The sequence below is a fragment of the Pyrgilauda ruficollis genome, unplaced genomic scaffold, assembly GCF_017590135.1.
Source record: "Pyrgilauda ruficollis isolate IOZ18807 unplaced genomic scaffold, ASM1759013v1 scaffold9, whole genome shotgun sequence".
Lineage (NCBI taxonomy): Eukaryota > Metazoa > Chordata > Aves > Passeriformes > Passeridae > Pyrgilauda > Pyrgilauda ruficollis.
In genome coordinates, this window is record NW_024531043.1 from 8,632,710 (window position 1) to 8,647,780 (window position 15,071).

Genomic DNA, 15,071 nt, shown 5'->3' on the forward strand with positions numbered 1-15,071 from the left:
AGGAATACTTACATCACCACTAAAAATGTCAAGTCAGCCATCCTCCCCCTAAAGTGATTGCACACAGGAGCCTTTTAGATTATGTCCAGAAAGCGACAAAATTTGGGCTACTTGGGGTAAAGATAGATCAGCCCCAGGTGATGTGTAGGCTCAATGATGAGATCTCTTTGCAGTGTTCTTAGGCTGGTGTTTTTTTTGTGAATTCTTTGAGGAATGAGTGGAGCTTTGCAGAGCCCACCCAGAAAGGCAGCCCACTCCCCCAGGTCCCCAGCACCACATGGTGAGGGGTGTTGCACCAGTTCCCACAGTGCCTGGTCAGTACGAGTGATAGACAGATTTACTCCTAAAAATGGAGTGAAATAGTTGTTGCTTCAGCTTTCCAGCAAAACCCTGCTAACTTGGTCAAAACTATTCTGTTAAGGGTGTAGCCCAGGTTTACTTTTACAAGTGTTCTGGGCAGTGCTAGGCACCTTGCTCGTAAATGATAGTGGAGGAGATGGAGTCAGTGGAATGGAGCAGCATTATTTTGATCTCCAAATGAGCAGGTGAGAGTCAGCATTCCTCTTGAAGAGGAGCAACTGTGGATGGTCTGGCAGTCAAACCCCCAGTGCTGCTCAGGTTTGCCTGGATTCATGTACTATGTGTGATACTTTTGCCATGGAACAGGGAGAATGAGAAGTCCTCTGAAACATTAACAATTTCCTGAGCAAGTAGAAACAGAGAGAGCTGGGAGCAAATTGTCAGCACAGTCCGTGGAAGGTTCTGTTGTGAGCAGCAGCTCTGTGAATTTTACCCATTAATCAAGTGGAGACCAGGACCATCTCTTTATGCTGTGTATTTTGAGTCTTTCTATTGTGTCATTAATTTCTGGTTGTTCTCTTTCAGTTAGTAGGTGCAAAGCTCCTTTCAGGCTTTCAGATAATAGTGCTTCTGTTCCATGGCTTTGGCTTTTTTGGGGTTTCCTCTTTGGTAGCTTCTTTGTTAAAGACTGAGACCTTCTACAAATAACTAAGGATATTGATTGTCAGGGATATTGATTTTGGTGTATTTTGCCCCCAGGAAATAATTGCCTAAAAGCAAATCCATTCCTTCTTTCTGTGTATGATCATGTATAAGAGGGGAGGATATTGCCTGCTGCTTCCTTTCTGATTTTCAAAAGCATGGCACACAAAGGAAACAGCTAGATGTGGCACTGGCACATCAGCCTCTCCTTGAAGGGAGGAGAGAAGGACAAGTTTTAATTTTGATGGGGCTCCTGCTCTGTTTGGATGTGAGACTTGTCTTTGTGCATAAATAGGTGCTGTCCAAGCCAGGCTGAGACATACCTGTGGATTCTGAGGAAATGATGAAGAGGCTTAATAGAAGTGGAGATAAAGCGCAATTTACAGCAAATTATCATTTTAGCAGGTCCTGGAACTACTCCCATCACAGTGCTGTCCTGTTTGTGTGCACAGCACTTGGTCCTTACCTGTAAAACAAACAGCTCCTGCAGAGAAGGAGCTGGGATGTGTCCCTGGTGTCATTTATCCTGAGCCCTTCCTACCTGGAACAGTTCTAGCAGCATAGGGCACAGTGAGATTTTACTGTGTGTGGTGACACCCACAGCACTCAGCCTGTGCTTTCAGAGCTCTTTGTCTGTTCTGGAAGAATCTGCTCCCTTCAATACCCTCAGAGCACTCTCAATGAACCAGCACAGCTTTGCTTGCATTCAAGAGCAAGGGCATGCAGGTGAGGGGTGGTGGGCTGTGGATGAGGAGGTACTCTGGCTTTCAGAGGTGCTTCTGCCTGCCCCCAGTACAGCTGGGATGAATATGCATGGTAATCTGCTGGATACAGTTCCACTACATCTGTAGGATCAAGCTGCTGTTACTCTGTGCCCAGAGGGAGAAGGAAAGTTGAAAGAAGCAGCATGAAGCAGGGCATGCTCCGTCTCTGATCAGTCTTAATTAGTGTCTGTGTTCAGGGATTAAGGGTACCTTACAGTGAGATACCAGGCAGAACATTTTCCATTACCTTGTCCATTTCTGGATGATTATAGAGTGTTCTTATTTAAGCAGGCTGTGCACTCAGGTGAAGACTTTTTAAAATGTAACATGATTGGGAAATGACCATTCTCTGGCAAGGGTGAAATGCCTAAGGAATGCATCTCTCCAATCTGCTAGGTGCCATTCTGTCATGCACATCTGCTTAACATCAGACTCTGCCTTACTCAGCTGAAAAACCTGAGCTGGCTGTTGTTTCTGAGAGAAAGAGAGCACTTAGGAACCTTTTTCAGAGCTCCCTTCTGTGCCTCAGCTCAATGGCAGAAGAATCTGCTTTCTATTAAAGTGATAAATTGCTTAATTGGAGGTGTAAGCAACCCCCACTGTAAAATTTGTCTTTGTCAGATACATAAAACATTGATTTTCTTTGTTTGCTGTTGCAAGCCCCCTGTGGTATGGAGCTGCAGTCTCACATCACCCTGCTACCAAGCAGAGGTGTGTGCTAGCAGAGATGGAGTCTGTTTGCCATGTGTCAGCCGTGTGCTCTCCCTGCCACAACAGGGCTCCTCTGCCAGTGACGTGGGAACACCCCATCCCTCTTGGGGCTGAGCCAGTTGGGGTTCCCAGTGGATCCTCTAATGTGAAGGATTTTATTAAATCCACAGTCATGAATTTATCTTCTGGAGTCCTATTCCTAATCCCTTGAAGTGAGTCACTGGAGTCTCCCAGCAGATGTTATAACCAAATTGCTCCTAAACACTGCTGTAAGGGCAAGCTCTCCTTACTGCCCCCAGAGCAAATAGAGCACTGATGGTTGTCTTGCTGGAGGATTGCTGCTGTACAAATCAGCCCCAGCCTGGGGGAGCCAGGAGTGCCACAGGCTGTCCTCATGCTGACTCCCAGAGGATTGAGAAGGGCTGTTCTCAGATCAGGTAACAGTGCAAGCTAGTGCAGAATAAAACATGAGGACCATTGGAATGAAGGACACATCAGAGGGTGGAGGTGGCCTTCCTGCCTTGTCTGTCTGTCTGGGTGAGCCACAAAAAACAAAACGGCCCCAGCTTTGTGATCAAGTTGTGTTATTTTTCATCAGTTCTTCACCCTTTATTTTCTATTTCTCTTTTTGTCTCCTTCAACTTATTTTTCTTTTCTGCTTCACTAGTCCTCCTGCCACATCCTGGTTTAGATAATCCAGCCCTGGGCATTCAGGCATGTCAGCCAAGTGTTTTTGCATGCTCTGAGAATGGTTGCCAAGCTTGTACCCTTCATTCTAGGTCTTTAATGTGAGCTTGGGCATGCTCTTGGGCTAAGGGATTAGGAGCCCTAAGAATAAACATTTCCAGCCTCACAAATTTCAATTCCTATCATCTGCTTCCCATTCTAGGAGACATCCCAAAGATTTCTTCCCATGTGCGGGATATGCAGTCCCTGCTTCTGTCAAGTTTCTCTTGTGCACACACAATCTGAGATCTGCTGCTTTCCATTTATGCCTCTTTTCCCCAGCCATAGCCCATTAACATCATCTGAGTCTCTGCCTGATGGCTCTTGGCCAGAGCTCATCTCTTCAGCAATCTGCACGCATGGATGTCCACTTTTTTTTATTTTAGCAGCCCCAGGAGACACCAGATTTCACTGACTCCTTGTTTTCCAGAAAGACATTTCTATTCTCTTCCCAGCAATAACAGAAGTTCTGTTGCTGGTGGTGGCCAGTCTTCCAGAATTCCTGAACTTCCAGGCTGGGTCAGTTCTCACAGCATGGTACTGGGCTTGACGTGGTCCAGGGGGTGCTGCTGCCTTGTTCCACAGCAGTGGGCACGTTGCATTCTATCAGGATGAAGGGAGCTCTGATGCATCTTGAGGCCTGTAATGGGCCCCACTTTGGTCTGGCCCTTTGGAAAATGGCTGCATGTGTCTGGTTTTTCCCCTTTGCTTCCCTACTTAGGTTGCAAATGACTCAATACTCTGTATATATTAAGCTTCATGAAGATTTGTGTAAAAATGGAGTCCAATTCAGAGCAATAATTTTTGTGTTGGTTTTGTAGCAGCCTCCAAACAGGCCCCCTCAAACCCTCTAAGAGCTCTCCCTCACATTGTCAGCCAAGAATTCACGTCACTGTGCTGCTGAAGAGCCTGTCCAGGGCCAGACCACCCCAGTTCTGCAGCCAGTCTGACCAGCATGGAGCAGGACCCAGTCCCAGCTCTGCCTGTGGCCACTCCAGCAGCAGCTGCTCTGGCCTGCACTGAGGAGGGGCTGGGGCCACTGCCAAGACTGCCCAAGGGCCATGAGTGGCAGCCCTTGGCTGGCTGCTGCCCTCACCCTGACAGCTCCTTTTGGGAGGTTTGAAACTGGGTCACAGCAGCAGCTGGGTAGCAAAGGAAATGCACATGCAGGAAATGCAGAGGAGTCAGGGTCAGCTGGAGTGAACAGCCTTGCTGAGGCAGCAGGTGTGTGAGGAGCACATCCCTGCCCTTGGCTCCTTGCCCTGGTGACTGGTTGGGAGCTCTGGCTCTGCCAGGTGGAAGGCAGGTCTGCATCCTGGAAGATGCAGGGGCCAAAAGAATCTGATTCTCAGATAATTTCTCTTATTAAATACAGCTGTTTCTTGGTGATAGGAACTTAGGTTTTCACAGCACTATATTTAGGTGAGAGGTGCCTAAGGGACAGAGGCTCCAGCTACTGAAATGCTGTTGTCTTTTCTGCATTCCCAAGGTTGTGTGGGGCTCAGGATGCTGCACAATAAGAGCTGTGCTCTTTGGAGCATGGTGTGCTTGGTGAAGCAGAGGTGTGGAAGGATGTTGGTAACTACAGCAATCACTCTCTCTGTCTCCTCAGTAGCCTCTGCATCTTTGCAGTGCTGTCCTTCCCCTCTGCCAGGAACAAACACACACTGCACACATCAAAGAAAGAGGTAGTCCAACCCATGTCCTCCCAAGTCAATCCCATCCCTTCCTGCTGTCTCCACAGAAGCTGCCCTGAGTGGTTTAGAGCTGCAGAGAACCAGTTTTCTGGTTGGTAGTTGCATTCTTTTGTCAACATGGCCCCTCATGGTTTTGATTTCTAGAACTGGGGCCATCTGACTTGTTGCCAGGAATGCTTGTACTTACATTGTCTCCCTTACCCCTGCAGGCAGCATCCTCAGCACTGAGCAGCCTGGGCCACGTGTACACCGCCATCGGGGACTACCCCAACGCCCTGGCCAGCCACAAGCAGTGTGTCCTCCTCGCCAAGCAGTCCAAAGATGAGCTCTCCGAGGCGCGGGAGCTGGGCAACATGGGAGCAGTGTACATTGCAATGGGGGATTTTGAAAATGCAGTGCAGTGCCACGAGCAACACCTGAAGATCGCCAAGGAGCTGGGGAACAAGCGGGAGGAAGCTCGAGCCTACAGCAACCTGGGCAGTGCTTACCACTACCGCAGGAACTTCGACAAAGCCATGTCCTACCACAACTATGTGCTGGAGTTGGCCCAGGAGCTGGCTGAGAAGGCCATTGAGATGCGAGCTTATGCTGGCCTGGGCCATGCAGCTAGATGTATGCAAGACCTGGAGAGGGCTAAGCAGTACCATGAAGAACAGTTGCACATTGCTGAGAGCCTGCAGGACCGAGCTGCTGAAGGCAGAGCCTCCTCCAATCTAGGTAAGGCCCTGACATGGAGCAGAATTTATGGAATCAAAGCGACCCCCGTGGCAGGGAGAAATTATGAGAAGGACTCCATCTTATCAGAAGGCTAGTTAATTCTTTATTATATTATATTATTCTATACTATATTACGCTATATTACATCTAAACTGAATCTGCCAAGCACTCACTCTGCACACAACTGCACTCCACTGCACTCAATCTCGTAACTCTCTCGTGACTGTCCACCAACAGTCTGACACACAAACACTCTTGGTCCTGATAGGCCAAGGAAACAAAACACCATCACTTTGGATAAACAGTCTCCATATTGCATTCTACTTTGGCACAACACAGGCACAGCAAGTAAGAATTGTGTTTTTCCTTTCTCTGAGGTTCAGAGAATGTGAATCTCAGAAATCCTTGGGAAGAATTGTGCCTTGCTTTTCTCTGTGAAGAGCAATGTGGCAACAGAATTTGTCATGGAATGCTGAGACTATGAGAGCTGCTGCTAGGATGGCCAAGTTCTGCTGTGTGCTATCTTCTTCGTCACCCAGTTTCACCAGGCTGCCTTAATAAATTAAACAGGCCCTTGGCAGATTGTGTGCTGCTGTACTGTATTCCTTGTTCAATTATTAAATTCCTTAGAAAAATACTAGAAAGCACAAACTCACAGCAAAAGGGAAATGAAAAGATAAAATGCATTTGAGGAGCTCTTCAGGAGTTAGGAATAACTGTAATTCTTGTACTAACGTGATGTGGTTTGTTACCTGGCCATTTCTTTGGGAGCTTACCAGCAGGATCTGCTGATATATTGCTGCCTTGTAAGTTGAGAGACACATGGATCAAATCCTATGTTTTTTTTTCCAAAAATACTCATTGAAATACTAGGGTGTAGGAGTCCTGCATTCTCCTAAGGAGCAGCACTGGCATGCTGCTGGCAGGCTGGGAGAGACTGAGTTCCATTGAAGTGAAGCCTGTTTCTCCTGCTGCCTCACAGCACCAGATGTGGCAGCGACCAAGGATGCATTTCCATCTCTGCCATGGCTGTGGCAGTTGTGCTGCCAGTGTTCCAGCTGTTATTTGGGATGTGTTCTCAGTTGGCTGGGAGCAGCAAAGCTGGGCTGGTGCTGGGATATCAAAATAAGTGTTTGTTGGCAGCCCCTGAATCCCAGCCCTTGCAGGCTGCCCCACGCTGTAAATCAGCTCCTGTTTCTGCTTGGCAGTTGGCACTTGGTTCATTTGTAGATGCTAATTGTACTCTGATGTTATCAACAGCAGGTAATTGAAAAGAGCTTGATGAATTACTTAATTTCTCTTAGTAGCTGAGTCTTCAGGAGCTGAATGAAGAAGATAAGGGGAACTGCAGAAAACAAAGCAGTCACAGCTTTTTAATTAGTGTTGCAAATCTCCTCCTTTACACAAATTGAGGCAGATCTGTGGGGCAGAATAGGTTTGTGATGCAAAAATGCTTGTGGGCAGCTTAGCATGAGAGAGCAGTGAGGCTGAACAAGGTTTCTGTTAATGTGACAGCACCCAGCAGGCAGGAGGGCTGGGACAGGAGGCCTTGCATGAGCAGCAAAGCACAAACTACATTCCCCAGCTCTTCTCCAGTGTGGGACCTTGTCTTGGGGACCCTGTGGCTGCAGTCCTGGGGAGACGCAGAGATGTGAGAGATGGATAGACTGGTGCAGCAGAGAATGTTTTTCAGTGTTGGATTATAGCCTAAATATAACTTTCAGTTGGTATGCTGACTCAGCCACTCCACACTTTGTGTTAGAATAGTTCTCCTAGCGTCTGAGCGCGGGGTCTCACGTTTCAGCTGTTATTTGGCTGTATTTTTTGTCTTCTCTGTCAGTTATACTGGAGAAAGGGAACATGCAGTTCTTGTTGAGACAATCTATTATTGTTTAAAATGCATCCAGTACTCAAAAAGTCAAGTTTTAATTGTCTCTTTCATCTAATCCACATGCAAAACAAAACCTCATCAAAATAACCATGCTGACAGGCAAAAAAATGTATCTAAATGTGTGTTTCTAGGCCAGAATGTTAGAGTTGGCCTCCCTGCTGAAGCAACAGACATTTTCTGTTGCATTTCCCTGATGCAGATGGAAAGCACCCTTAAGTGTGTGATCCAGTGTTAAGCAGGGCAGACAGGGACTGTAACAGAGCCCAGCTGCTGCAGTGTTCTGCAGGGAGATACTCTGCGCTCTGGGACGAGGTGAGCAGGAGGTGATGGACTGAGGATGAAGCACAAGCTGTCAGCCTTTCACAAGATGTGGAGTTTAACCAGAAGTCTCAGGTTCTCAACCTTTGCAAAGCATCTGGTATTTCTAAACACTCAGGCTCCATGTGGAGACCAGACTTTGCAGCCTCTGCAGCTTTTAAGGTTTCCCACTATGATGAGGAGAAGACACTTCACATTATTAATAGAACACAGTTTAAAGTCTCTTGGTGTTGCCTCTTTGCAGCTCCAAGAGAACTTCTGTATCTCTTTTCATGTGCTCGTCATGTGCCCAAAGATGCCAGATACTTTTCTCTTGAAGCTTTTGCAATTAATGTCAAAAAACATTTGCAGGGCCTCCTTCAGTGGCTCCCAAACCTCCAGGCTTGTTTACAGGTGTTTTCAAAGTAGCCACAGGCATCATTAGCACAGAGTTTAATTGAAGTGTAGGTGGTATCATCAGCAGTCTCAGAGCTCCTGTTCCCATGTCTCATAACAAATGCAAGATGATTCCACTGAAATTGAAAAGCATCTGCAAGTGCTGTCTCACTCAGTGTGTTGAGTCTGAGCTCTGGAGCTACCAGGTATCGCTTCTGGAAATAAACAGCAATTTTATAGGGCCAGACTGTGTCTGGTTGTTGTGGTGAATGGGTGCTTTTGTATAACATGAAACCTAAACCTTCCCTGGGCTTTCCCTGTTAGAAGCAAGGAGGCAGTTTGTTCAGAAGGGCTGTGAAGAGCCAGGGAAGGGGCCGGGCTGCAGGCAATCCTGGTGTGCAGGGTGCTGCAGAGGTTTAGTACAGGGCACTGCGTTTGTTGAGCTGGTTTCTGTTGTTTTCCAGGAATCATTCACCAGATGAAAGGTGACTACGACACCGCGCTGCGGCTGCACAAGACACACCTGTCCATAGCGCAGGAGCTGAGCGATTACGCGGCCCAGGGCCGGGCCTACGGCAACATGGGCAACGCCTACAACGCCCTGGGCATGTACGACCAGGCTGTCAAGTACCACCGGCAGGAGCTGCAGATCTCCATGGAAGTCAACGACCGTGCTTCTCAGGCATCCACACACGGCAACTTGGCTGTTGCTTATCAGGCGCTGGGTGCCCACGACCGCGCTCTGCAGCATTACCAAAATCATCTCAACATTGCCCGGGAGCTGCGGGACATCCAGAGCGAAGCGCGAGCCCTCAGCAATTTGGGCAACTTCCACTGCACGCGAGGAGAGTTCGTGCAGGCGGCCCCGTACTATGAGCAGTACCTGCGCTTGTCCCCAGAGCTGCAGGACATGGAAGGCGAGGGGAAAGTTTGCCACAACCTTGGCTATGCCCATTATTGCCTTGGGAACTACGAGGAGGCTGTTAAGTACTACGAGCAGGATCTTGCTTTAGCAAAGGATCTTCATGACAAGCTGAGCCAAGCCAAAGCCTATTGCAACCTGGGCCTGGCCTTCAAAGCCTTGATGGACTTCAGCAAAGCAGAGGAGTGTCAAAAGTACCTGTTGTCCCTGGCACAGTCTCTGAACAATTCCCAGGCCAAATTCCGAGCTCTGGGGAACTTGGGGGATATTTTTGTCTGTAAAAAAGATGTACATGGTGCAATAAAATTTTATGAGCAGCAGTTGAGCTTAGCCCATCACGTTAAAGACAGGAGACTGGAAGCCAATGCCTATGCAGCCCTGGGCTCTGCATACAGGATGGTACAGAAGTGTGACAAGGCTTTAGGTTACCACACGCAGGAGCTGGAGGTGTACCAGGAGCTGGGGGATATGTCGGGTGAATGCAGAGCACACGGTCACCTTGCTGCAGTGTATATGTCACTTGGGAAGTACACCATGGCCTTCAAGTGCTATGAAGAACAGCTGGAGCTGGGGCAGAAGTTGAAGGACCCCAGCATCGAAGCCCAGGTCTACGGTAACATGGGCATTACCAAGATGAACATGAATGTCATGGAGGAAGCGATTGGCTACTTTGAGCAGCAGCTGGCCATGCTGCAGCAGCTCAGTGGGAATGAATCCGTATTAGATCGGGGCCGAGCGTATGGGAACCTGGGAGATTGTTATGAGGCTCTGGGAGATTTTGAGGAAGCTATAAAGTATTACGAACAGTACCTGTCTGTGGCTCAAAGCTTGAACCGTATGCAAGATCAGGCAAAGGCCTACCGAGGCCTGGGCAGTGGGCACAGGTAAGGAGCTGCACGTGTGTTCTGATGTCAGTGAAGTACAAGTACAGTCGATGCAGTGTGGTACTGATGGGGTGTGTTTGAGGGCCTCGGCACACACACACGGTGATGTGACACAGGAGTGAGTTACAGTCCTGTGGATGCTGAGGACTCTGCTGACAGCTCAAATTACGAAGCTGATGTCGCTGCCCAGAGGAGGAGGTTGATTCAAAAGTGCTGGGGATGTCTGCTGGGGGAAAGCCTCTGACTGGAAGGTTTGAGCTGGCCTCCAGGGGAAATGGCAAAACACCTTCTCTCAAGGAAATACCGGCAAAATAAACACTGCTGTTTTCTTCCCTTGTAGGGCTATGGGAAGTTTACAGCAGGCTCTGGTGTGCTTTGAGAAGAGGCTTGTAGTGGCACACGAGCTGGGGGAGGCATTTAACAAAGCCCAGGCTTACGGGGAGCTGGGAAGCCTGCACAGCCAGCTGGGCAACTACGAGCAAGCCATCTCGTGCCTGGAGCGGCAGCTGAACATCGCCCGGGAGATGAAGGACCGAGCCCTGGAGAGCGACGCTGCCTGCGGCCTGGGCGGGGTCTACCAGCAGATGGGCGAGTACGAGACTGCCCTGCAGTACCACCAGCTGGACCTGCAGATCGCCGAGGAGACCAACAACCCCGCCGGGCAGGGCCGGGCCTACGGCAACCTGGGCCTCACCTACGAGTCCCTGGGCACCTACGAGAGGGCGGTGGTTTATCAGGAGCAGCACCTCAGCATTGCGGCGCAAATGAACGACCTTGTAGCCAAAACCGTGTCTTACAGCAGCCTGGGGAGGACTCATCATGCTTTACAGAACTACTCTCAGGCTGTGATGTACCTGCAGGAAGGTGAGAGGCTGAGTTACGCAACAGAGCGTGTAGGGTCAGAAGGGTGGAAGGGAGACCTGAAGACAGGGAGACGTGAGGTACTGCAAACGTGGCTCAAAGAGGATGTGTTTGACAGTGGCCTTTGATGCAGGAGCTCTTGCAGACATCCACTGCTACTGCTGAGCATCTGTGTGAGTAGCTGTCTGTGGAGGCGTTACAGCCAGTGTGCCATCTCAGGTGGAGCCTTCTGGGTGTCCTCTAGAAAAGCATGATCTGTGCCTTCCTCAGGGCATCTTAGGTACCTCAGAGCATGAATTGACACTGTACCTAGCAGAGTCTCTTTGTAAAGCTCATTTGTGCCTGAAGGTGTAAACCTTCTCTCTAAATGGCATTGCATACCAGGATCTAGCTGTGGGGAAATGACAGAGGAATATGATGAATCTCTCTGATCCTGAGAGGTCTGTTAGGAGAGATTTATGCCTTGCTGGTAGCCACCTGGCTCTTCTTACATGTTCACCTAGGAGTGAGACAAAGTGGGTGAGTTCCCCTAAAGTCTGAGTGAAAACAAGTGCTGTTTGATAGAGGGGTGAGGGAAATTCAGCATGAGGTGTCCAGGAGCTGTCTGCCACTGCTGAGCGCTGGGTCAGTGCTGGCCTGGGAGCTGTGCTGCTGCAAGGGGGTGCAGCATGCAGGCAGCAGCTGATCAAACTGTGCACTCTGATGCAGCAGATGAGCAATGTAGCTGGAGTGTATGAAGCTGGAGGCCGAAGGATGTATTACATCAGTTAGTTTGGTTTTCATGAAACTGACCTTGGCAGGATTCCAGTATGTTGTTGGAAGGGGAGAAATGAAACACAGCTCCTTCTCCTGGTGTGCTGCAGAATTCCTGCATAGCCTGGGAATGCTAGCTGCTGCTGAGCTGCGTGGTGACATCCAGGGCCCTGCTCCCCAGGCTGGGGAAAACCCAAGGTGCCTCAGAGGATGTGTCCCTGTTGTCAGCAGGGGCCACCAAGGCAGAGGTTTGGAGTGTGTGGAAACGGGGACAGCACAGAATGTGCTGCTGGAAGTGAAGTGAGCTCCAGGTTGTTCAGGCCAGGCCCCTGCCCTGTGCTCTGGCTCAGCACATAAACCATGCAGAGCCTGCCAGAGGGCCGGGGAGAGCTGATGGGAAGCAAGCCAGGAATGTGGCAAGAGGTGTCTTTTCTGGCAGTGTTTGACAGCTCAGTGTGATTTTGCTTGTCTATGTGGCTTTTAGGGTTTAAAAGTTGAACTTTCTGATAGGGGCTTACTGAGTGTGTCTCAGGGTGCCTTAATCTCACTTAGGGAGAGCTCAGTCCATGGAAGTGTCTGTCACCTCTCACGCTGGTGCTGATGTGAGGGGCAGCAGCTGCCCAGCACTGGTACTGCCCCACTGGTCATCCTGGTGCTGTCCCTGCCCTGCTCACCACCCACCACTGGTGCTGCCCTGCTTTCTGTCCCAGTGCTGGCAGCTCCACAGCTGTCTCTGCCTGCTCAGGAACGCCCTGGTGCTGAGGCCACAGCCCTTCTCCCCTCTGGCACTTTCTCACTCTGACTCCTTTTCAGGACTGAGGCTGGCAGAGCAGCTGGGTCGCAGAGAAGATGAAGCAAAAATCCGTCACGGCCTTGGCCTCTCCCTCTGGGCGAGTGGGAACCTGGAGGAGTCCCAGCACCAGGTACACCATGGGCTGCCCCGCGTGGTTCTGCTCTCAGGGAAGAAAGTGTCTGGTGTGTCCCAGGGAGGGTGTGAGGCAGAGCTCCCCAGCCTGAGGGGATGGATGCTGGCCCTGGCTCACCCTGCTTTCCCAGGCAGTGCTGTGTAGTGTCCATGAGGAAGTGACTGTGGCTGTTTTCCCTCCCAGCTGTACCGCGCCTCCGCGCTGTTTGAAACCATCCGCCACGAGGTGCAGCTGAGCACGGATTACAAGCTGTCACTCTTCGACCTGCAGACATCCTCCTATCAGGCCCTGCAGCGAGTTCTTGTCAGTCTGGGTAAGAGATGCCTCCAGATGCTGAGGCTGAGCTCCAGGCTCATGCCAGGAGTTCAGCTGCACTTGTGGGATGGCAGTTCCTGGTATGTCCTTTGCTCCACAGCTGTCCAGCACAGCATTTCTGTATAGGACAGCAATATGGGTGTCTGTCTTTGAGTTTGGGGTGCCTTTGGTTCTTCTTCCTTGCTTCCTCCATTGTTTTGCCTTTCTGTGGTTCGTTGTGTTGTTGCCTGCAGCAAATATATTCTGTGCGACTGTTCCAGTGCAGAGACTGCTCTTTTGGGAATAGGTGGCACTGCTTCCCCAGGTTGGGATTGGGATAGCAACTGTCCCTGTTCCATGAACATGGCACTGCAGACCACTCTTGTGTCAGATGTGAGAGATGGCTTTGTCTTTTCAGGTCACCATGATGAGGCACTGGCAGTAGCAGAGAGAGGACGAACGAGAGCTTTTGCTGACCTGCTTGTGGAACGTCAGACTGGGCAGCAGGACTCAGATCCCTACTCTCCTGTGACCCTTGACCAGGTCCTGGAGACTGTGAATGGCCAGAGGGGACTTGTTCTCTACTACTCACTGGCTGCAGGTTATCTGTACAGCTGGCTGCTGGCTCCTGGGGCAGGTGAGCTCCTTTTTGAACACAAAATCCTGGGAGCTGGGAGAATAGGAATGAATTTGGGACCAGAGTGAATGTAGGAGGGAGTGATTTCCATCTAGTACCTTAAAGCTGAATGGACTAAAAGCTATGGCATAGCCACAGCAGTAATGACTCAGAAGTGCTTATTCAGGACTTTGATGTTCACCTGGAGATGGAAATGTTTCACATGTTTAATATTTTCATTTTTCAACCTCCAATCTGTATATATTTCCCACAGGGCAGAACAGAAGAGTAATGAAATTCCAAGTATGTTGGCTCTATGAGAATCTTCTATGCATAAGAACCCCTACTTTAATTATAGTTCTGTGCTTTATTCTTCCAAAAGCTTTTGACGTTTATTCACTGAAGTGGATTGCAGAAAACAGAAGGGCATCCTCACTTCCTGATATGCCATTGAACTGCCTGATCCTCACATGAATGTGGAAACACTTATCACAGAGGAGCAAGGAGGATTAATTTGAAGAGGATTGCTTTTTGCAGACAGCTGTTACTCATTATCTAATAAAGTGATGACTGTAAATTTTAACAAGTTCTTTCTGGATATAATTTAATAATTGCAGCCCTTCATCATGACAAAGCTAGAGAGATAAAAAGCACTATTTAGATTGCATGAAAAATGCTTCAGAAAGGGAAGGAAGCACTCACACATGCCTGATGTAGATGGGATGACAGTGGTTGGAAGAGACACTTTCTGGGAGCATTTTCAATGTGTGAGTGAAGGTGGGATTGTCCTCTGTGTATCCAGTCACTAATTGGCTCTTCAGGGCTGTAGTTTGCACAATAAAATGCCAATAATTCTATAGTATCACTATTAGGCTGAGCTTATCAAAATTATATGGATCAAGTGTAAGATTTGCCGCTGGGCATCATAATCAGTCTCCTCTTTGCCCAGAGTGAGTCTTGGAGAAAAGCAGTGTGTGAGTCCATGGTTTGTGACTGCCTCTTTGAAACTACTATCAGGTGATGGGAAAGGTACACAGGCTGTGGTGTTTTGCTCAGGAAACTTTGCTGGGAACCCTTCAGTAGTGACTCTGGTCCAGCCATGGTGACCTGTTCTTGTTCACTGACAGAGGGAGCAGCTTCAGTGGCTGCCCAGGGTCCTCATTGTCCCACTGAAGTGGAGCCCTCAGAACCTTTTGGCTGTTGCTGTGTTTGCTGCTGTTGCTGCAGGAGTTGCTTTATTCTTTGTTCCTCTGCTCTTCTCTGACTGTGTGTAATAATTGATGCTGCTGCTAAGGCATCCAGAGCAGCCTTTTACTGTTGATCACAGGCTGCAGAATTAATTATCTCAGGAAGAATAGACCAGTCTGAAAGCAGGAAGGTTTTATCTGCAGTAGCAGTGGAATTCTCAGCAAAACAGGAAATGGCCTTTATCTGGTTTACCCATTGTGAAATGCTATCTTTTAATAATTCACTGTGCTTTAATCCATCTTCTTTCCTTTTATAGAGTGAAACCACTGTGTGTGATGTGAGGAGGTTCTGCTGTAGTAACAACTCTTGTTCAGCCTTGTGTGTTCAGTTAATTTGCTCAGAGGCTATTAATAGGTATTTTTCATG

At 49.0% G+C, this 15,071-nt stretch overlaps 1 protein-coding gene across 4 annotated transcripts in view; it reads left to right on the plus strand.

Moving 5' to 3' along the window:
* Positions 1-15,071, plus strand: part of TTC28 (tetratricopeptide repeat domain 28) — a 108,758-nt gene that overhangs the window by 70,292 nt on the left and 23,395 nt on the right. For all 4 annotated transcript variants that reach the window (XM_041488391.1, XM_041488392.1, XM_041488393.1 and 1 more), the window contains 6 exons: positions 5,110-5,617; positions 8,666-10,007; positions 10,348-10,871; positions 12,435-12,544; positions 12,731-12,860; positions 13,260-13,478. In XM_041488391.1, coding sequence (XP_041344325.1) covers positions 5,110-5,617; positions 8,666-10,007; positions 10,348-10,871; positions 12,435-12,544; positions 12,731-12,860; positions 13,260-13,478 — 2,833 coding nt within the window. The remainder of the gene's footprint in view (positions 1-5,109; positions 5,618-8,665; positions 10,008-10,347; positions 10,872-12,434; positions 12,545-12,730; positions 12,861-13,259; positions 13,479-15,071) is intronic.